Source organism: Poecilia latipinna, unplaced genomic scaffold (assembly GCF_001443285.1).
Source record: "Poecilia latipinna isolate Pla-1442-1.1 unplaced genomic scaffold, P_latipinna-1.0 Scaffold2948, whole genome shotgun sequence".
Lineage (NCBI taxonomy): Eukaryota > Metazoa > Chordata > Actinopteri > Cyprinodontiformes > Poeciliidae > Poecilia > Poecilia latipinna.
This window is the reverse complement of record NW_015115564.1, coordinates 1-24,329: the sequence shown is the minus strand read 5'-3', so window position 1 is coordinate 24,329 and position 24,329 is coordinate 1. Positions and strand designations below refer to the sequence as shown.

Here is a 24,329-nt window from a genome sequence, read left to right as displayed (position 1 = left end):
TTACGCAAAAAAAAAAAAAAAAAAAAAAAACCAAAAAAAAAAAAAAAAAAAAAAAAAAAAACTGGTTTATTCTTGCATATCACTAACTGGTTTATGTTTTAATACAAATATTTGTTTAGAATTTAGGTTGTTTCATCGTTTTTCGTTTTATATAAAACTCCCCAACTGTGGGAATGTAGGTCATTCAGTTTGTTTCACAAAACTAGTCTTAATCTTTCAACAGAGGTAGTTGGTTTTGAATCATTTAGTTTTTGCAAAGGTTCTGAAAAGGATGCAAGAGAATCTGGATGAAGCTTGAGCGAAGCTGCCAACCCCTTTGGTGTCGTGGTTGCCCCACACCACACTAATAAGAGGTTTAGTTGTCTCCCCTTCTTAAAAAAGAATAGAAAATTGGCAACACTTACATCCTGATTGGACATCTCCCAGTATGGCCGTTCTCCATATGACATCACCTCCCAGAGAACGATGCCATAACTCCAAGCATCGCTGGCTGATGTAAACTTCCTGTAGGCGATTGCCTCTGGGGCTGTCCACCGGATGGGGATTTTTCCTCCCTGTGATCAGTAAGAGAAAGAATTATCATATGATATGATTTTGCCTTAATATGATTTTTTTTTGTGTGGATGAATTCTATAATTCTATGCGGACATTGCTGGCTCTTGGGGGAGTCGTGGAATCAAGTGGTAAAGAGTTGTTTCATGTAATTTGTGACCTTCATGTGCAAAGATAAATTACTTGATAGCAAGGCATAAAGTATAAGAGTGAATTTTCCATCCCAGGCTGGAATCTTATGCCTCTCCTTTGCCACCCTATTATCTCCCTAACACTACTGTGTTTTTTGTTTCAATGGTGTAGGAAGATATGCTGCATTAGTTCAAAAAGCTCCATCACTGCCTTCCTACACATTGTTGGACATATTAAAAAGTTAGAAAGCATGAGTTCTATATGTATATAACAGAGGTGAACCACTGCTATGGCATTTACTTAACTGCAGTTCAAATATGGAGGAAATTGCCCAACAGCAAGATTTCTTAATCTCATGCAACAACGTACAGACACTCTGTCTGCAGTGATGAAGAGTCAGTGTTCTTAGCATGCCAGATGCTTAAAACTAAAAGTGAAACTGACAGGATGACTGTCTGATTCATTCAGCTAATTATTATCTAAAAACTTAGGGGTATTCACAGAGTATTGAAATGTACTTCCAAGTATGAAAACATTTATTTATTAACATGTCATTATACTGATACCCACTCATAATTTAAACTTGAAGCACATGAAAAAAATACGTATACGCAAAAATTCAGCAATACTCGACGTTCCAAAAAATATGCCTTTTATCCCTTGCATACAGACCAGTGTGACAAATGTTTTCCAATATGCAATGGTAAATGGCAAATTAGAGAGCTTCTAAAATTACTTTTTATTAATACAAGTGTGCTCAAACCAGTTAAAAGTAGAAGATGTCTGGATCTAAATTTATGATGAATCAAAGAGAAGCTAAACCAAAATAAGCCATCCGGTTTATAAAAACTTGAGGCAAAAATATTGACTCACAGAATTAAATTATAACAAAAATATTTGAACAGATTTAGTCTTAATTAAGATTAATTCACATCAACATTAAAGAAAGGAAGGAAAATATAAACCAAATTATATTCCAATGTTTCCTTTGTGCAACAAAATTTGTTTTTCTTCCTGAAAAGCAAGACAAATGAAGAAAATAGTGCTAAGGAGAGGATGTTGACATTGGCCAATTGTAACAGAGACAGCCAAGTCAGTTCGCCTTTGCTTTGGAATGCACAGTTATACAGACTGTTATCTAAAAAAATCTAAGTTATTATGCTGTCTACTGCTGATGGAAACACTGGAAAAAGAAAGGACAGTGAAAACACAGACAAATGATTGCACAAATAAACTTATAAATCTCATAAATATGACATCTTCCTAAACATATGCTCTATTAAACTCTCAAGCGGCGGTAAAAAAAAAAAAAAAAGTCTAGACATGCATATACAAAAATCAAAAGTTTATTCAAGCAGAGACAAGAAACAATAAAAAAAAGCTTCTAACAAGCCTTTGAGTCTCATGGATGATGGAGTTGTGAATCTGTGTTATTATTCCATTTTATGCATCTTCTGTGAGAAAGGCAAATGCCACACAGACTGTTTATTTGAAAAGCAATTCTCAACCAGCAAATTAAACCCTGTTTTAAAGGGTTGCATGGATAGTTTAGACCAGAAGACGCTATGCTGACCACTTATGCACATACACATATACACAGGAGAAAAAAAAGACAGATGAACGTCTGGAACATGACACGGCTCCTGCTATGTTTCAGTTTCTGACAAGAGCATCTACTGCAGAAGTAAATCAAGAACAAAAATCACAAAAATGCTAATGAGGTTAAGTCATTATTTTCATCACGAATCCTCTTTTATGTTGCTGTTCTGGATTAACCTAAATAATGTTTGCAATTATTTAAATAAATAAAAAAATCTGTCAACTGGATAAATATATTTTGGGTTTTATATTCCTTTAGAATGTGTCTGCATGTAGAACTTGTACATCTACAAATCTCCAGAGTAAAATTAAAACTCATTCTACTTTGAAGGAAACTGAACAAAGAAAATCTATATCTTCACATAATGTTTCACACTTCCTAAACAACATTCTTCGAAATAAAAAAAAAAAAACTGCTTTTAGAGAAGAAAATTCTGTGCAGTTTTGTTACAAATAAAAACACTACATTATATCTGTCTATACTGTGATGTGCAAAAATAAAAACTTAAGCTGTGTATCTTTCTATGATTTTGGCAAAGTTGTTTTTTATTTCAATAAGCACCTAACAAAGAAGAATGATGAGCCGCAGGACCTTTCTCAGTGCAATAATTCATGTAGTTCACCGTGTTCTTGATTTGCCTTTGTGGCCCAGCTTACCCTGGTGGTGTACGCAGCCTCCGGGTCGTCCTCCAGTACTCTGGACAGGCCAAAGTCTGACACTTTGCACACCAGATTGCTGTTGACCAGAATGTTTCGGGCTGCCAGGTCTCGGTGAACGTAGCCCATGTCTGACAAATATTTCATGCCCGAGGCGATGCCACGCAGCATGCCGACCAGCTGGATTCCTGTAAACTGGGCATCATTTTTCTAAAAGAAAGAAAAACAGGCAAGGGAGAAAGAGTTATAGGAAATAAACGTACAAAACTGCGAATGCTGTACTTTTTGAATATAAATACGAGAGGTGGAGAATGACCTTTTCTCATTAGAACCTGCAAAATTTTCATTAACCTTTAAAAAACACCTCTGACATTCCTGTACTCAATCTTAAGCTTAAGCTGAATCCCAGGGCTATAAAAATGACTGGATGAAAGTTAGGTTAAAGAAATTTGAACAACTTGAAGAAGTATTCATACCCCCCTAAAGTTGTTTGGCACAATTCAACCACAACCACTATTTGGATTACAGATAATGAACCATTGGACCTCCACCCTTGGCATCCTGTAGCTAGTACAAAGAAATTTCCAAAGAATCTAAAAGTGTCCAACATTTCTTGTATGTCTCTGTTTTGTATCAGTGGTCATCTGCGGGTTTCCTCTTGCTCTACTTTACCCTCTGCTTGTCAAACACCGCAAGGAGAACTAAGAGCAAGATGAGTTTGTATGATGAGCGTGTTTTTCTTTGAAAACCAATCAGACCCACTTCTTCTCTTATTTCATCCGGACCCTTTATAGGCCAGGCCACCTGGTTTAGTCACTTCAAAGCTTCGGTGGATGCAGTATGCTGACATAAGCTGCGATGCATAACACAGAGAACATGGACGTGCGTGTATTTGTATGTGCGCCCCCGTTCTTGGTGATGAAGAACAGGCCTCCGGGAAAACATGAGGAAATAACAGTTATAGCCGCCATGGGTATGTTTGGATACAGTACAGACGTGGAAAAAATGTGTAAAACAGGCATTGGCACTCATGCTTTCAAGCCAGTAATGTAACTTGGCTGATGTACTTTAACTAATTTCAGTGAGTGGATCAATTCTTCAGCAAACAACTGAGCCATGGCAACAGTAAAAATCCAGCTGAACTGGAAAAGCAATGAGAATACAACTCAACAAATATTGATACTTTATGAGACCGATAAAAAAAAAAAAAATCACATTTTCAAGTTTTTTTTTCCTTCTTTTTTCAAGCTAAATGAACATGTATTGACAATTTAAAGTCAATGTGTGTGTGAAATATGGACATGAACCTTATAATTGTGTATGACAAATTACACAATATGTATTTGGAATGTGATTTTCCAAATAGCAGAATGGAAAAAGGTTTTGAAGCAGAAAGGAAAAACAATTCCTTATGTAGTTTGCACTACAAAATCAAACTTGTGGTATATAATGTGTGAACCTGAGACAGAGTAGAGCTAAAAGTTGAAAAAAAAAAAAAAACAACAAGAGAGGAATTAAACTGAAGGGATTCTGAGTTCATAAACAGGTTTAAACATATTCAGTACATTAAATTAATATATCTGTATACATTTTATATAGTTTGTGCTTTGATAATAAAACAAACTTAAATATAAATACTGAATTTCTAACTGGATACCCTCTACTCCTGATCCAGCAACAAATTCATTAAAGAAAAAAAAAAGAACAGCAAAATCCAACCAAAGTGTTCTCCATTGCCACATGAATCCATTTTAATTTTTAGCAAGATTTCTCAAATGCCTAAAAATAGGTTTTTGCATGATAATGGCAACTCTGACTGGATTGCATAGCGTCTGCAATCATCCCATTTGCATGAGCCGTGGATAGATTTTGTTCTTTCTTTCATAGCGAATGAACAGATCAGAAAGTACCATGGAAGAAAAAAATAACTAAAAATGTTTTCAATGGAAAATAAGTTGCTTCAATTAAACATGTTGAATACATCGGTATATACTACTTTCTTTCCATGAAAAAAGAAAAAAAGAAACATAAAAGAATTTGCCGGCCTGTCTGTTCTTTCTCAACAACTGTTCCGTCCATCAACTTCAATTACAGCTGCTGCGCTGCCGTCATTCAAAAGAATGATGGTTTCATTTTTGGAATAGCACTGGAAGTTATTTAGAATGTCGTTAGAAACACAAACCAAAGCTCAAACAATGGTCTTGTACATCAAAAACAATGTTTTAAAATGCCCATCTTAGATTGCCTGGTTACGAGTCCGATGTGACGTGTTGCATTATCATTTCAGTTTGGTTTATTTCTATTGTGCAAATTCATAACAAATGCCATCTCCAGGCACTTTACAAAAAGCTAAATAATTGACCTAAATATAAAACTTGATTTAGCCACTCAAATTCAAATACATTCTAATTTGATTCGAAGGCAAATTCAATTTATAAAGTTTAGATCAAAAGATGCCCAGCTGATTGAACTAGGTCAACGACTTTACAGCACTGCCACCTAACAAGGAAGCATGTGGTGATAGTGGCAAGAAACAACTTCCCTTCAACAGGAAGAGACCTCTGACAGACCCTGGCTCAACTTGTCGTCTGCCACACTAGATTGGGATTTTTAACAGAACGCAGATGCAGACAACAAACTGTTGTACCTTTGGAACACAGATATTGTTTCTTAATTTTCAGTAGTTTTATGATTTGTCCTAACATGCATAACAAGTCATCCTTGACTCCATTGGTCCATGTGTTTATGCAATTACTTACTCTTAGGAAGCTATCGAGGGATCCGTTCTCCATGTACTCAGTGACAATCATAACGGGCTTACCTGGAAAGAGAAAACTTCTGTTAATGGTTATAATTTCTACAAACACAAACGGTCACACTACCATAAAACTGGCAGCAAAACATTATTAGTGGAAATGGGAAAAGTCAAATTTATTAAACAGTGTGGTGAGTTAAAGTAAAGTAAAACTAAAAGCCCCATTACAGGGACCAGACTGAAGATGGCCGATATTTTTTTAATACAAGGATCGGTTACATCTTGGTATCTTGGTTTCCTATAGGTCAGATGTTAAAGTGAAACGTGTTTATTTCTTTGGATCCTCTGATTGTAAAACCATGCTTCCTTGTGCCATCTGTATTTGATCAGTCATTGGCCAGGGAATGTTTGGAAATTGCAGGGAATGTAAAAAAAAAATCTTCAGATTACCCCAGATGTTGATTGAAGAGAGTCAGAGGAAGGACTTGTTTGTGTCCCAGATAGGTTCTCTGTACGTCACTCTTGACTTAACTGCGGTTTGTGCTTCTTCTCCAGTTTGATTCTGATTTATGTGCCCTCCTTCCCTCTGCCCCTTTTTATTTCTGACCTACCTTTCCTTTGTTACCCCATCCCTCGATCTCTTCTCTAATATTATTGAGAATATATTTTCTTAAAGGACAAAAGTTGAGTCTTTTGTGTAATTTGTTAAAAATTTTAACTAAAGTAAGAATCTAAGAAAATCACTGTAAAAACAGTATTTAATCCAAATAAAGCAAAAAACATTATCCTTTGAGTAAATTAATATTCTATTGAAAAATATTATCCAGATTAAATTTAATGTGGTAAAATTGATTTATATCTACAAATTACTTCAAATTACTGTGGGATTACTAAATTGTACTTTTATTTATTTCCCATAAAACCTTCTTAATTCAGACATTACATTTGTGTATTTTCGTTTCTGTGACTATTTAATTAAGAAGCATGGATTTTGCCAGTAATTTCAAAACTTTCAATAACAATTATAGTAAAACATCTCATCATTCAACTAAAGCTGGTGTAAAACGACCTCCGCCCACACCCACTTCCTAAAAGGATGTGATGGATTGTTCCCTTTACCAACAAATGACTTTTATAGTGGCCGACAGGAACACACACACACACACACACACACACACACACACACGCATACTATCCTCCTGCTTGTCCTCCGCCCTCTTCCCTTCCCTCTTTCTCTCTATTCTCAATTTTGGCAGTGAAGATAAAGGCCCCAAGGCCCCTTTGTTCCGTCAGCTAAAGTGCGAGAGTCTGTGTGCAAATGCAGATGTGTGTGTAGCGGTTTGAAAGCGAAGAAAGCACATGTGAGCATGCGTGCGTGAGCGCGCGCGCGCGTGTCTGATCCTGCAAACATGCAGCCCATGGATCAGCCAAAAGCAGCAGCAAGGTAAATGGGGTGTGAAAGTCTCAGGATTATTAAGAATTAACAGGAGCAGCTTAATAAATCACCCTCCAGCTGTGTGTGTTTGGGCGTTTAGGTGTGTGTCTGCGTGGGGAAGCATATCAAATGGACCCTCTAAAAGTAGGGCCTGCACTTGTGCTGCTCTGACTTATGCACATGTGTTCAGAACATCTCCACAAATGCCATATGCACACACACATGCACCCGATGCGTCTACTAGTCTTAGTGTAACAAGTGAAACTAGTTGTGACAGAATTCAATGCTGGTTCATTAACTGCAGAAAGAGATACATCATTCTAATCAGACATTCGGTTTCAACTTAATATAAAAAAAGATCAAACATAAATGTGTGTTTCAGTTAATTAGAAATCATTGAGAAATCAATCTTGGTGGTTATGACTATTTCTTTTTCCCAAATATGAAAACTACACAATACCAATAAAAAGTACTTTTTAATGTAGCAATGTTGTGACATTTCCTACACAATCATAGAGGAGACAGTTGACTTGATAGTTCTCCAGCAGACAGTCAGTGATACACACCAAAAGCAGAGTAAGCCACAAAAAGTCGCGGTTTGAGAATCTGGCTGTTCACAGTGTGTGGTATCTCAAAATGTTAATGGAAAATTGAATGGAAAAAAAAAAAAAAAGTTTTCCCATCCATGATTCTAAAGCAAAACCTAAAACCTGTTTAAGATTTTGGGGGCAGTTCATGAGCCAGCAGTTTATCAAAATCCAGATGAGCAAAAGCCGACCACAGTAGCCTCATAAAGCTTTTCATCTTTATGTCACACCACATTGAAGAGAGTGCATTTCTCTATTTAAAAACCCTTTTCATTGACCTGATACTACTTTTTTCTAAAACTTTTTTTTTTATAATTTTTTTTATAAAATTAACAGAATTAAACACTTGACATATCACAGTACTCTGCTTAAACAGTTTGAATCTAGACTCCAGAGTGGTGCAGTTGACGTTGGCATCAAGAAGGTTTCAAACAAAGCTCAACGTTTTGCAGGAAGTTTTATTTCAGTATTATCCTTGCAAAAACTAAATGCAGGCGGAGATAAGAGTGGCAAGAGTCAAGTACGTGAAATCAATTTCAAGAATCAGCTAAGGCACAAAGTTTTTCTTTTAGATAGTGGAAAATCAGGGAAAGTAAAAATAAGAAATAAATGTGAGATAAAAAATCTGAGAAAGTAAAGTCAGAGGAGTTTCTTCAGGTATTTTAAGAACAACTGTAGCGGTTGAACTACTTAACTAGGCAAGTGCCGCAGGGACAGTAAGAGGCCAGGTCTTTTTTCTTAGCGGCAAAGTTCAGACTCATTATTTTCCTCTTTCTTCGGTCGTTCCCTTTTAAAGAGGTCTTGTGTGTGCTAATGATGGTCTTATAAAGAGGCCCAGAGGGGTGCAAGTCAGAGATATGGATTTATGGATTTAATGCTTGTGCCTGACACAGACTTTGATCAGAGCACATTGATCTGCAGAGATTTATGCCACAGCAGCTCAGTAAAAGTCGTTGCTTTTTACACAGAAGTGTTAGGCATTTGTGGAACCATTTGTCATAGACAATTGCAAATCCACAATTGGTCTAAAAAAATAACAGACCAAAAAACAATAATCCTATCCTTGTAAGGAAAATGTAGAAACTGTCATTTTCTGGTTAATGCGTTTTCTGCTTGCCTTTTTTTTTTTTTTTTAAATAATAAAACACTTAATTGACCTGAATTCTGCCTAATCCAACGTACTATGCCTTACAAAAGTATTTGTAACCTGGAATGTATTTGGGAATTTTGCAACAATGCAATCATAAATTTTAAGTGTATTGTATTGGGATTTTTTTGTGATGTATGAAAGTTGTGCATAATAAGTGAAAGGGAACATGGTTCAGATAAAATACAAATTACAAATAAAACCCCCAAAAGTGTGACATGCATAGATTCAGCCAACCTTCTGCTGCAATTACAGCTGCAAGTGGAACTTCATGTCCAGTATTAAAGCTTTTTCAGCTCTTAATTGTTCTTTTTTTTTGTCAGAATTTCTTTCCAATGTTCTGTCAGCTCTGATCAGCTTCTCCATATCATGATGCTGCCACCGCCATGATTCATGGTGGGTATGATGTATTCAGGGAAATGTGCAGAGTAGACTTTCTTCCAAGCAACATTTTGCACGAGGCCAGAACTTTTGAATGTAAATGGACTGATGGATCTTCTTCTACGTGTTTGCCGTGTGCCCTGCTTGGCTTAAAAGCAAATGCACAGCCATATATTATTTTAATTTGTGGAACAATTCACACTGAAAAACATTTTTTTAAATATGTGTCTTTTGCATTCCTTGTTCATATGTGCGATTTTATACTATCAAGTTCGAAATGAAAATAAAATAATAATCAAATGATCATTTGATCTTATTGCTTTTAGTTTGGAAATATGGAAAACATTGTTTGGTCCATTACATAAAATTCTAATAACAAACACTGCAGTTAGAGGTTGTAATGTGATAAAAGAAAACAAAAGTAGAACAGTAGAACATGAAAATGATTTCTAATAGTTGTCTGATAGCTGTGACCTAATAGTTGCAGACTCATTTTATAACATTCATATGTATTATTTTCCCTCTACAGTGATTTATTTTTGGTTTATTAAATAAAATATTATAAATATTCATAAAAGTTGCATGTGTTAAAATGAAATGTTTCAGGGTTATACGCTATTTTGCATGTTTCCATCAATGCTTTTTTTATGTGCATCATGGAGTATTGCATTGGAAAAGATTTATGGAAACAGTATAATTTGAAATAACTTACTCAAGTTCTCAAAAAGGTTTTTTAAGCTCACGTAGCAAAGTTTCCCCTCCAGAGTGAGGTCCAAACCTAAAGCTTGGAGGTGAGAACTCTCTCGGTTTTTCAGAGACATGAGATCCGCACACTAGTTTGCAACCTTTGCTTCTTTCCCCGTTTTTGAAACATGTGAAAAGTTGGCTTTAAATTTGTGACAACATAGCTGGAGACTGACACTTCAGGTACTCATTAAACAAAATTATTTTGCTGCAGTGACTGAGAAAAGAAGTCTTTCTGTGTCTATAAATGTTTAAGTTGATTATGAATGCACTTACTGCGTGTCACTACACCCTCCAGCCTGATGATGTTGGGGTGATCAAACTGTCCCATGATTGATGCTTCTGCAAGGAAGTCCCGCCTCTGCTTGTCTGTGTAACCTCCTTTAAGAGTCTTGATGGCCACACAGATCTCCTTCTTGCTGGGCAGTTTTAGGCGACCACTGCACACTTCTCCAAACTCACCTACAGTTAAGATAACATAGACACAACACAAATCACTTGTTTGAGTGCATATCATTTTTTATTTCAATCGTCATAAATATTTAACTTCTATCCGTCTCGCTGTCTTTTCGCCAGTATGATTTTTCAAACTTTTGGTTATCTGGAGTTAAATTGTGTTATCAACATTTCAAGAGCTCACAGAGCTTTATTTGATCTTGAGGAGATGGCTGAGTTTTGCCCATCCTAAGATAAACTGAGAAAGTCTGTGGAGAATGTGTATGTTTTTGTAAGGGAGAGCAAGCTTTGTAGCCACTTCATAGGTCCATGTGACAGACTCCTGGCTAGACTATACAACTACTGTAGTCTGGTCATACCTCTTTGTGTTGTGTTTGAATGTGTGTTGAGCCTAAATGCATGCACGCCCTGAATAAGTTTATGTGGGGTGATGTCAGAGCTGAGACGTGCAGATCTTTTTTCTTAATCCAGTACACTTATATCCAAAAGCAGCTCTGGATCAGAGAGTGTGGGTCAAACAGTGGACATGAAGCAACAGTCTGGAATGACTTAAACCAGAATAATTACAACCTGTCTAAATACCAAAAAGTGTTCCTGTTCTTTCCTGGTTTGCTTCATTCCCCCGGCCTTCAGCTATGCACAGGAAAAAAAAACAAAAAAAAAAAAAACAAAAAAAAAACAAAAAAAAAAAAGGCAGAGGCACTTTCTTCATGTGGTCACTCTCAGAAAGGGGATCCTGCTCTAATAAGGCTTAATTAGGAACACTCACTCCTTTCCTGTTTTAGGAGAACCATGGTGTTTAGATTTGATGCTCAGGTCTGACCTAGCTAAGAGGACTGGTAATCTGTGTTGTTCTTGCTTTATAACACAGGTTCACAAGTTGCCAACAAGATCAAAGTCGACTTAACAATCAGAGGGGCTGAGGCAAAGTCGAAGAAATAGGAGGTTTAAATGTGTTTTGGTTTTGTGTCCTCGTAAAGTTTCAAATTTGGATAGTAGGCAGGAGACAGTTAATGGACAGCAATGTTTGCATTTGGTAAATGTAGGGGTTCAGTTCACATTTTAAGTTGCCAAAACTAAATACCAAAATCAAGCTCCACTTACTTTTTTTATTTTTTTTTGAAAACATCAAAGGAAAGATTTGACAGTTACATCACATATTTATTGGAGACTGTAACGTTTAACTCAATGAGAAAAGTATTAAGTAGGTTCTTGATTTAATTCTTTAAAAGTATTAAAACTTGAATCACCCCTCTAAAATAAAAGCAGCTTTCCTGATTATGGTCCAGCGTCTCGTCAAGTACTTTTTTTCCCAGGTCATCCCATCGGTTTTGCAGTTTGAAGGTCTGATTGGACTCTAGAAAGCAGTCTGAACTTGTGTGCCAGAGGCTGAATATATCTACTCTGACTGAACTCGACATGAATCATAATTGATCACTGTCCAGTCTTCACTCCTGCTCAAGTTATCAGCTTTACCATATAGGAAGTGATGGGGGGGGAATAACAAGACAGGAATTTTGTTTTACTTCCAGAATAAGGTTCATGGTGTCTGCTTACGGGTAGTTGATGGTTGCCTCACGTTACTTTCTGTTTTCCTGTACTATAAGTAACAAGTACAAAGATAGATGGAAGTTAAACCAAAACATAATATCTTTCTTATTGTTGTGTATAGCACTAATATAACTCATCCAGACAGTGCTTTGAAAATGTTGATACATGTAGAATTTAATTTATTCCTCATAGAGTTACTTGTGCCACGTAGATTAATTATAAAGAAGTACGAAAACAAATGGCATTAATGGTGATGTAATATTCCGAACTTTTTCTGCATTATTAATCTTCATTTAATTGCTTCAGTAGGTCATTCTGAAATCAGGGTCATGAGGAAATTTCTAAATTACACATTGCTACAATTAAAAATATTGGTGAGTACAAAGGGGGTATATTTTTACAAGTCTAATTAGAACCGAGGAGATGATTATATTCATTCTTCAACATAGTCTGGCATTACTAAAAACCTGTCCAAAACAACCCACATCTTGCATGTGTGACTAATGCAACAATGTGTTCCCTCAGTCCTACCTGCTCCCACGACTTTATCAATAGCAATGCAGGAGGCGTCAAGTTCCTTGGCAAACTCATGAACAGCCTGGCTCGGGTCCTCATAGGTGTGGGGATCCACATAAGTCCTGATTCCTGGCAGGCGCACTGCAGGAAAAATAAGAAGGAGGGATCAGGGATCAGAGAAATATAAAAAGGTAACTTAGGGAGAGGTCTTTAACTTCAGAAGAGGGTCACTATATATACAGCTCTGGAAAAAATTAAGAGACCACTGCACTGAACCCCATTGGTTATTCCACCAAATATTGACTTCTGAACTCTTGCTGAGTTAAAATAGTGGTATTGTTGTTTCTAAATGAATATGAACTTGTTTTTCTTTGCATTATTTGAGGTCTGAAGCACTGCATCATTTTCATTATTTTGACAATTTATCATTTTCTGCAAATAAATACTAAATTTTTGCTTGAAATTTCAGAAACATGTCGTCAGTAGTTCAGAGAATAAAATAATGTTCATTTTACTCAAAAGTTTACCAATAGAAAGTAAAATCAGAGAAAGTGATGATTTTAAGCGGTCTCTTAATGTTTTCTAGAGCACCAGCTCCGCCCCCTGTGACCCTGCAGTGTTTGTGTTGTGTTTTAGTAGTCTTGTCATGACGAAATTTATGTTTAGTAACTGACCCAAACAAATTATTCACAGTGTAGCAGAGTCTGTTTGGTGTCTGGGAAGTTAGGGGCTGATTCTTGGAAGAAGGTTAAAGGTGCAATAATGTCAAATAAATAGTGCTGCTTTAAGACTCTTTGAGAAGAACAAGAAGCAAAATGCAAAAAGGAAAAAAAAAAACTGAATAAAATTCATTTGAGTTGTTATCAAAAGGTATCAAACAAAACTGTATTAAAGCTAAAATCCTTAACTGTAAACTAATTCTGGTGAAAAAAGAGGAAACTATAACAGATTCTTAAACTTGTTTTTGGTCACAAAAACACTTTTCCATTTTGTATATTAATAACACATTTTCACAATAACAAAAGCAGATCCTTTTCAACATGGCCCCGTTTTTGTTAACATTTAAAATAGCTAACGTGGAATCAAGTTGAGCTCGGCAGCATCAGGCCTCGAGCCAGCATTGTCCGAGCCGTAATTCTGCAGCTACATTTTCAAGTTCGTGAAATGACGGAAAACGACATGAAAAAGACAGTGCACGGCATACTTACGGTGGCCGTTGCCAAAGTGAAGTCTTTTCTCATCAGGATGTTTGGATTTGCTGCGGCAACAAAACCTGCCAATTCAGAGAGAAAAATCCAAACTAGAGCCACAATTTCCAGTAAGACTTCACCCAATGGCTCAGCCTGGAGGCTGGTGAGAGCTTTGTGTGTGTGAGAAATCAGCTCTTATAAGCCTAGTGAGGATAAGTAAGTCTTGTAATGTGCCACGGATTTACAGTGTGGTCTGTCTGAAGACTCCTGTCAGCCAACTTGAGCCACACATCTGCTCGCAGCCACCACACACACGAATACACACAATATACGGATAGCTCAAGCGCAGATGTTTTGAATATAAATTTGTAGTGTGTGATGCATAAGGTAAATAAATTATTTTAAAAACCCTTATTCAATTAGTAATCATTTCCAACTGAAAGCAGAGAGTAAACAGACTGATGTGATTGAAGGAGACTACAATTTAAAATCCAGATGACTGATTGGGGACAGACCTTCCAATCAGGACGTAGAGCAGCACGGTGAGCAGTATGATGGCCACCGCACAGGAAATGGCAATTAAGACAACCTGGCTGTTCTCACTGGAGATTGAGAAGGCTGCTGAAAGAGAATCAAGCACAGCGTGTTTTATGGACATCAAAACACATGTATCATCTGAAAAAAAAGAAACGTACACGGTGCATTGTGGAAGAAGCTTTTCATATTTTGTTGCGTCACAACCATAAACGTCGATGTATTCGTGTTTGGAGTTTTTGTTGGAGGCCAACAACAGCTAACAGTTATGCACTGGAAGAAAATTATATTTGGATTTAATTTGTTTACAAATGAAAAATTCAAAAGTTTACTATCCATTTTTATCTAGTTTCCATTTTCCATTTTTTGTACAACTACCTTGAATGGTTCACGCTTCACACATCTAGAAACTGAAATTCTTGCCCATTTTATACAAAACAGTCTGTCATGTCTTTTGTTATTATTTTTAAAATCTGGGTAGAAATCTTACCACAGATTTTCAGTAGACATCATCTGAGCCGACAAACACATCAGTATGATTTGATCTAAACCTCATTCCAGTTCCAGAAGGATGTTCAGGGATATTTTCTTGTTGGAAGGTGAACCTCCACCAAAGTTTTGAGTCTTTTTCGTCTTCTAGCAAGTTTGTCTTATTTTTCTCAAACTACCCTACATTTAGCTCTGTGTATTCTCTGACTTACAGATGCCTAAAGCATGACGCTGCATCACCACGGTTGACTGTAGAGACTGTGTGTTCAAGGCAATCTCTAGTTTTAGTTTTTCACCTCATGTTATATTTTGGGTTGAAACCAAGATGCACACTCTGTTTATAGCTATTCCTTCAACATGTTCGCTCTGTCCCCTGCATGGCTTGTGTCAGACTGCAAGCAGAGTTCCCAGGGCTCTCCTGTAACAGTGCTATCCTGTTGTCTTTCTTCCATAAAAGGCAGATTTATGGAGCACACAACCAATAGATTTATTTTTTACTTGTCCTGCCATTTCTTGGTAGGTTTGCAAATATTTTCTAGACTTTAAATTACATAGTGGCTTGGATTGGTATTGTTCCATCACCTAACCCTGCTTACTACTTTTCCACAACTTAATAAATTTCATGTTTGGTCTTCATGATGTTGCTTGTCCTCCAATGTTCTCTAACAAATATTCAAGGCCTTCAAATAACAGCTGGATTTACACAGCGATTAAATTACAATTTATTATCAAATATGCGGTTGGTTTCACTGGATTTTACTTAGGTGTATCAGAGTAGATGAGGCTGCATAAATGTGTCTGCCAAACTTTTCAGACTTTTATTTGTAAAAAAAAATAAATAAATAAAAAAAACAACTAAACCTTGTGCTTCCACCTCAAAATTACACACTACTTTATTTGGCCTGTAACTTACAATTATATGTTGTTAGTGGTAGTGACGCAAAAGAAATTGAAAAAAAGGTATTCTTGCACAGCACTACAGATTTTCAGTTAGAAAAAAAAAATCCTCCACATGCTGAGCTTACAGTCAGGGCTGGTTTCAAACTGGAAGCTGGGGCTGCTGGCTCCATATCCAGCGGCAGTGCGAGCTCTGATCTGGAGCAGGTAGGCTGTGTTGGGCTTCAGACCATTCAGGGTCACATTACAACCCCGAGCTCGAAGAATGGTATAGCTGGTCTCCTGCTCTTCCTGGAAGACAGTAGAAAACGGTTGGAAATTCTGTATTTGTAATAATAATGTTCTATATTCCCGTTCTTTATGTTGGTGTCATAATGGAATATAGTTCACTTAATACACAAGTGCATACAGACTAAATGGATACCCATTTTTGAATACATGCACATGTATAGAGGAAAAGGGAGGGCAGAGCATTTGACAGCTTCCTTCTCAGGTTGATGAATTATCCTTTTTATATTTTATGACTTCTTCCCTACTGATCTCTAGTGACAGGACAACAGGTAGATTTACACACCAGGTCTGCATTCAATTCATTGTTTCCAGATGTGAAATGGAAGAAAGGACGGTGGAAAAAAGAAGAGAGAACAGAGCAAAGGTTGGATGAGAAAGAGAGGATATACAACATATCCATGTGTATATTTTACTGAGTTTTCTTAAGGACAAGACAAGACTCAATGTAGCTGTAAGAAAAAGAAAATCGCTTTAGACTGAAGCTATTTACAACAACAACGAAAAACCAAAAGTTCGTAATGCCCCAAAGGTTGAAATTCTTTAACTTTCTTTATGTCTAAGATTATGTTGTCAGTCCATGGCCAACACAAAATTGCAAACACACCATTTTTGACCCAGTTCTAAGCAGTGAAACATGGTTTTACAGATAAAAAACAGCACAAGCCTGACTTTAACCCTAATAAAAATCTATTGCAGATGACTTCATCATCAATCCCAAAACTGAGTTATGTCTGGAATTGTTGACAAACTCGTAAAAGTCAGTCGAGACCAGAACATGTCAAAGACTCTTTTTATTGACCCGATTTAATGCCAGATGTTTATTTGAACAGGCAGTCGTCATAGGGACTTCAAGACACACAGACATGAACACACAAGTCTGTGTGTTCAGTGTCGAGAGGAAGCTTCACGCTTCTTCATGGGGAAGAGCTCTAATGGTACGCAAAGCTTTTCAAACATGTACGTGTCTGAGGAGGAAACTGATACACCAGACCTGCGCTGGAACGACTTTTCATCACGACTATAAATCTTAGGCAGCCTGTCACAGGGCAGTGATTGAGACAACATGTGATCCCCTGAAAATAAAACACAGGTGTGATGAAACAACAAGAGAGGGCGGGAGACTATTTGCATCGCACAATATAGACGTTTCACTAAAATCCTGTTAGGTTTTAACAAGGCCCCTGTGTTCAGCTTTGCCTTGATAGTCCAAACAAAGCTGCAGCTAATTACAGCTCCTATGTGTGCACATGCAGTCATGGATGCACAACAGAAGTCTTGTAAATACCTGTTTCAACAGGCATTCCTTTTGTTTAAGGAGTCTTAAGACTAAATAAACAGCTTCAACTCAATCGGTTTTTAAGTTATCTCTCAGCTTTTTAGATTAGAATGATAAGAAATGCAGAAGCAGTCCGCAAAGTCTACCCCCACAAATTATGTTTTCACAAAGTGCCCTTGTGAATGTCTTGGTAGCTGCAGAGCGCCCCTTTTCGCCAGTGGAAGCGACAGACAGATCATATAGATCATACAGCTCTCCTGAAGATGAAACACATCTTTTCTTCTGGGAAGCTCTCTGGTTGGGAATTCCCAAGAATATCACCAGAGCTGTGTAGCTCTTGCTACGTATAGGATAGGAAATGAACAACACAAGGGCTCTGACACGTAGGACATTTGAGCTGGTAGTTCCATAACTGTGTGACATAGAAGTAAGGTCCGTAGGGTTGGAAGTTATTTTAGAAATTGAAACGTCACACAGTGATGCTTGGCCAGAAGGATACTGCTTTAAAGTTTGATGCCAGAAATTCCTGATTAAGTGTCTGCAGACCAGGAATGCAAATGTGTTAAATAGATCATCTTTAAAAAATAAATCCCTATGAAATGTTTCATTTATGTCCTTTGCTGTGCCAGGTGTACCATTAACAATCAATCACTTTAATGAGCATTTTGTAAATGTTTCTCATGATTTTTCTCACTTCATTAACTTTTCCACATTTTACCAAGTTAGAAGCACAATTTTTAATGTAATGTGCTGGGATTTAGAAGTCATTAACATTGCAACATTGTGTAATGGAAAGGCAATGATAAACGTCTCACAAATTCAAATTCAAATGAAGATCTGAAAATTATGGTATTTGTATTAGTCCTGCTTTGTGTTGGTTTATCATATGAAATATGTGGTGATAATGTTAATATATTTTGAATTACGCTACTTATTCTCTCTGCATATTATCTTATGTTTATTTTTTTTTCTAAAGACCATATACACACAGGTAAAACTACATAATTGTGTAAATTATAAAAAGAGACATTTCGACTTTTTTCACAATATGACATGAATTTAGACAAAACCTTTCATGTTTTAGGTCAGCTATGATAATCAAAATTATTGTTAAATGCTGAATTAATCCAAAGAGACACAGATCAATAATTATTGCAATATTCTTATCACAAAGGACAACTTGGAGTGGAATAAGCACCGGCAAAAACAGTATAGTCCCAGCGTCATGAGTTTGCATTTTACAAGCTGATGAAATATTTAGCCAGGTGAGCAGAGTCTGGCGGAAGCAGGTGCTCTTCCCAGACACACATGACATTGCTCAAAATGCTAAATGTCAAAGAGTGATGGAAGCACAGAAAAAACAGAGGAAATAAGGAAATGGGCACATATCGCACCTGATGACATCAGAATATTTACCAATCACATCACAAAATTATCTAATATCCTGCTACCTTAAGTAATACGTCTTTAAATCATTTAGAGAAGCCCAGATGATGATCTTCTGGCTTTGCAAGCTTCTGATAGGTTAATTCAAAACATGTGATTTAAATGGGGGCATGTCTCTGGATAAACTTTAACCTTCAAATCTAAGAGACATCATGATAAAACCACAAGAAATCAGACAAAATAATATGTTTCATTCTTGTGCACAATTTCCTGATTTATACAGGTGCCATATTCATATGTTTACCAATTCTGCACAAGTCAAAGTATCAATTGTAGCACTCAGGAAGGAGATGGATTATTTGTCTTGGTGGAAAGGTGTACAACAATCTTAGAAAATCAACAAAAGACCAGATGCTGACAGACGCTGGAAAGAGAGTGTCATTATCTACAGTAAAATATGTCCTGAACTGACATGGAATACAAGGCCATTTATATTGTAAGAAGCTATTATGACTTTACATGACTTCAAAAATAAAACAGCACCAACTGCAAAAAGGAAGGGCAAAAATGCAAGCCAGCAATCAGAAGAAGCTTGTTGAAGGATACCTAGCATGTTTGACTCAATCACACAGTTTAAGAGGCAATTCTAGAAGAAAATCAATGTACTCTTCTGAATTTGAAGATTGTTAGAGCCAAAAAAAAAGATCCTTCTTATTACGTTTAGCCTAATTTAATGTTAAATACAAGAAAACAAAATAATTTGCCTTTTATTAGATGTAAACATATGATTTTCAATTCTGCATTTCAACGGTAAATTGTAGTATGATTTTTACAAAGAAAACTTTGTGTTCAGATGTGTGCACCGTGGGCCCTAATAGCTGGTATGCTCAGTGAGAATCCGCATGCTGCACAAAGGGGCCTCTCTCTTTCAGTGATCTAGGAGGAGTCTTGTCTAGTTGGTTGAGTTCTGGTTTCTGGAAGAGAGAGCTTTTTGACAAGGAATTAAAATCCTTGGGTTGAATATTTATTTTTCCTGAAGGATTTCAAATACTGGGACTCGGTGCAAAAGTGTCAAGACTCTCCATTCCGTCTATCCTCTGAACTCCATAACAGTTCTGTTTTTAATCATCAAGCATTTGCCATGGCAGAGCGTATGCTAGAATTTCAGCAATCCCAGTTTACAATTAGACATGCAAAGAGATTTGACCCTTTGTTATTAACTTGTTCTTGTTTTAACGTCTAAGGAAAATATATCAAAGAAGAGCACAGAGTTCAGGAAGCAAAGAGCTTCTGTCAGCTTACTAATCAAGACATAAAGGGCCACAATTGGCATTCAGGCAATATGATCTGAGTTTCACTGATGCTCACACACACACACGCATTAATACACAGAGAATAGGCCAGGCTGATTAAACTTGCATCCACGGCTAATTGCACCATCAAATGTCAACCTAGCACAGCATCGGCGCTGAAAGCCAGTGTAATTCGTTCTGCACTAATTTCCCTCACAGAGAAATGAGGGGCCCCACAGATGCATTTACTGTCTGCCATAAAACTTGTCTCCATTAAGGAGCTAACTGCAGAGGAGAACAGCATGAGAGATTAAGGAAAAGATGGAAATGAAGGATAAAAAATAAAAATGTGTTCAATGTAAGGGGAATAAGTAGAAGAAATAAAAAAACTAAAGGAGGACACGCAAAAAAAAACAAAAAAAAAAAACAAATATGGTAAGAAATTGGTTGTTTTAAAGTTTGAATTAAAATGCAGGATCTCTCCTTGAGCTGAAAGCCATTTGGCTGGATAGTGAGACTGCTGAAGTGAGCCAAATATATTTCCAAGCTCAAGTGCTGATACAAGACCTAGAAAGGTATGAGTACAGATTCAGCTTAATATTTAATAATAAAAAAAAAAAAAATAGAAAAAGCACATTCCTTGACATGTGTTTTATGAATTTAGTTAAACTTTGGGGGGATGGAAAATGCTGAGCATTAAACCTTTTTCAGACATTAATAATAAAAATCACTATATTAAAAAAATTAAAACACTGACACAACAATCTCCCTACGGTACGTAGCTTAAAATATTTCTATTAAATAAAGCTAGTACTGTTCAAGAATAACTTCCTGCTCTAATTGTGCTGTGTCTGCAGTGTTGTCTGCTTCACTTTCATCCACTTCCTCAGTGAGTCACTCCTCTTGTCAAAAAGATTACATTCGGGAAGCTCTCTGTCTTTTTAATTATATTATGCCATTGCATCCTGTTAAAGACTGTTGCGTACCAATGGATGGACAAAGACACAGTTGCTTTCTGATCAGTATCTCATCTCTGTAAGCTGGAATCAAGTGGTGGTCTTTGACATGGTTGATGTTCAGTCTGAGGACAGAACACCTTTCTATCAGCATAAACACTAAAAAAACAACATAACATTTGTATCTCAATTTATTTATTTTTTGCATAGACTGTTTGTATTGCTATGTGATATGATACTGAGTCAAAGTCAAGGCACGCTACATGAACTTAAAAAAAAGGGCGTCCAATTTTAAAAAAATTGAGCTAATTTCTTAAAATTAATCAAAGTCAATCCAACCTAAATAAAGTAAGTCTGACAAATGTAATTCGACTAGATGTAACACTCAATTTTTTGTAGTTGGAGTTGTGAGTATTTATGGTGTGCGTAGGTCATGCAATGTGTCTGGGGTATGATCATGTCTCATGGTGCTTCATTTGTTTGAAAACTCTTCATTTCTAAGCATAATTTTTAAAGCAACGTACACAAAAACAACGCCTGCAGGCTCAAAACTGGTCAACACACCATTTCTTCTTGCAGCTAATTGGTCGGCATCATTTCATGGGAAACGCCATAAAGGAGTGCTTTCATACCGGAGGTGCTCAGGCTCTTTTAAACAAACTCTGGCTAGTTTCCCTCTTTGGTGCAGTTAATTTATATAGAAGCAACCACAGCAATAACACTAGGGTATGGAGAAAAACAACCATATCAAGATCGTTTGGATGAGGTGATCTCAGTTCGGTTCCAAAGTTTAGAGAAGTTTGTTTGTGGTGTGAATGGGATCTGACCTCAGTCAAACACGGCTTCCAGGTGTACAGTGAAAACTTGAGTCAGTGCAGTAGAATAAACAAACTCATAAACATCAGTGGAATGTTTTTCTCTTAAAGCCTACTAGTATGTGCTATATGCATTTAATTCCTTCCATCAGTTCTGAGTAAAGAAATTCATTTAACATATTTTTGAAAATGAAATCTAGCTCAAAAGAGGGTCTGTAGATCACCCTTCCTTCTTTGAAGACACATGGACTAAAGGTTTATGTTATTATGACCCTTTAACTATTTTCTCCACCAACCTTTTCGTAGTATTTAATCTCATAGTCCAGGATGATGCCGTTGGGTCTGTCTGGTTCCTGCCAGGACAATGAGACACTGTTTCGAGACGTCTTCTCCTTTCGGATCACAGTTACTGGAGAGGGAGCTGGGCCAGAGACATAGACAGACACAAGGTGTAGGAGGGAGAGAGAAGGTTCTGTTAATGTAAGGTTCAATGGAAGTTCAGGCCCTGGTGCTGAATACTGGAAACTGTCTGTAGCTCCTATTAGCCTAATTCAGTTTGCTGAAATGTGAGGGTGAAACATGGGCAGAATCAAGACAGATACTGTAGCAAGATAGATTGATAGTTAGCTAGATAGATAGATAATTATATTAACAGTTACTCATAGCTCTACCTACAGTGCTGCAATTTGTCATTTCCTAGTACCCTTACCAGTATTCTTTTTTTCGTACCACAAACTCTCAAGGTGGTATGACAATAAAAAAAATCCTTGAATCCTTTTATATTAATATTCTTTCAACTGAGGGAGCTTCAATAATATGTGATAAAATGAACAAGACTCAAATCTACCGCCATACATTAAAAAAAAACAAACAAAAAAAACAATGACCAACAAATAATAGAAAAAAAAAAACCCTCCAAAGATCCCACCACTAGCTGACTAAATAAGCCGCTCATTGTATTATAAAGTATAGTAAAAGATATCCATAGTCTCATAGACCAAACTTTATCCCAAATGTCATAGTTTGTCTGTCAGGTTTTACCGCAGTTTCTATTCTTCCAACACATTTTTGGAAGGCCTGTGATATTTTTCTGTGGAAACATTGTGAACCTTTTACTTCCGCGTCTCCCTCCACTGTCCTCGTCTCTTTTGGTCTGTTGCTCTCTTCTCCTTGCCATTTTTCCTTGCCAATTCTTCACCCATGCATCGCCTTGCCTCAGGGAGTTCACATGGTCCCAATCTAGTGATTCTACACATCTCTGCCTTTATCAAGCATTGCTTTCGTCCCTCGGTCTGCTACTCTATTTCTATCTCTCTCTCTTTTGCCTTCTCTCTCTCCCTCTGTCTTCTCACTCCCTCTCTTATTTCCCTTTTTACTGCTCTCTAATTGCCAGGCAGCTTCGGGCCCAACTCAGCATCTGAGGCATCGACTTTTAATTTTATTAGACCACAGGAAAAAACATGTTTGTCTTTGAAATGTTCAAGCCTCTCTTGATTATGATTATATGGCCACAGAATGCGTCTGAGTGTGCATATGCATGCTTGTGTGTATTTCTGCGGGAAGTTATTTTTTTCTCCTGTAATGAATCCAGATGGGTAGAATCTGTTCCTATACCCCCATGCGCCTCCTTTCCTCCTCCTCTCCCTTTGGCTCCAACAGCGGGGTGAGGCTGTGCTTTTTATTGGCTCTGTGGTTTATGGTGGTAATGATTTACTGAGTCTGGGTCGCTTGGAGGCAGCTTCAAGTTCCTCTCCTCCCTGTTTTTTTTTTTTTTTTTTCCACACCCCTCTTATATCTCTCTCTTAATGTCTATCGCCAAGCACTTAAATTCCTGTCACTCTCTTTTTCTGTCTAAGGCAAAACTGTAAAAGTGACACAGCACAGAATGCATATAACGGCTTTCAATACTGACAATTGGTATATTTCACGTTAGGAAATAACACACAACAATCGGAGGCAGTGGATAATGATATAGTTGATTGTTGGTACTGTGACTTTTAACAGTGTTATTACCATTTTAACTTTTACGTATTTTCTCATAATGATACCGTAGAAAAGTAGGCAGTGCAGGGTATGTATGCATACATGTGAAATTAAATGAACTTTCTTTTTGCAAATAAACACCTGAGAAGTGGGACAGCCTCTGTTTACTGTGGTAACCCTATAAGACATACTGTGCAAGTGTAACCAAATGAGTAACCAGAGTTCATGTGTGCAGTATTAAAAAATAGCTGTTATTTAAAAGCCTCGCAGGGGGAAAAAAAAACAAAAAAAGTAAACAGCTTTGTGAGGATCACAGAACTCAGAAGACAGATCAGTGTTCAGTTATGCAACGATATCCTAAACGTTCAACTGTACAATCCATCATCTGAAGAAAGAAGTACAGCACATCTGCAAACCTATCAAGACATGGCCATCTACCTAAACTGACTTGCAGGGTGAGGAGAGCATCAATCAGAAAAGAGGTCGGAAGGCCCATCGTAACACTAGAGGGGCTTCTGAAAACCACAGCTCAGGTAAAAGAATATGTCTGAGGATCTTCGAGGGTGAGTGGCAAGCAGAAAGACAATGTTAAGGGAAAGCTTAAGGAAGTGTCAGGGACACAAACATGTAAGAAAGGTGCTTTGGCAACATGACATCAAATTCAGTTTTTGTCCATGATGCAAAAAGCTATGAGTTAAGAAAGACTAA

General features: G+C 37.0%; 1 protein-coding gene across 1 annotated transcript in view; it reads right to left on the bottom strand.

Moving 5' to 3' along the window:
• Nucleotides 1-22,815, bottom strand: part of LOC106939685 (ephrin type-A receptor 3-like) — a 37,466-nt gene extending 14,651 nt beyond the window's left edge. Inside the window, exons 1-10 of the mRNA XM_015022182.1 lie at nt 22,755-22,815; nt 21,935-22,110; nt 15,751-15,913; nt 14,218-14,323; nt 13,721-13,785; nt 12,528-12,653; nt 10,266-10,451; nt 5,700-5,761; nt 2,941-3,150; nt 405-554 (exon numbers count right to left, since the gene is read on the bottom strand). Of these exons, the coding sequence (XP_014877668.1) occupies nt 405-554; nt 2,941-3,150; nt 5,700-5,761; nt 10,266-10,451; nt 12,528-12,653; nt 13,721-13,785; nt 14,218-14,323; nt 15,751-15,913; nt 21,935-22,110; nt 22,755-22,815 (1,305 nt within the window). The remainder of the gene's footprint in view (nt 1-404; nt 555-2,940; nt 3,151-5,699; nt 5,762-10,265; nt 10,452-12,527; nt 12,654-13,720; nt 13,786-14,217; nt 14,324-15,750; nt 15,914-21,934; nt 22,111-22,754) is intronic.
• Between the last annotated feature and the right edge of the window lie 1,514 nt (nt 22,816-24,329).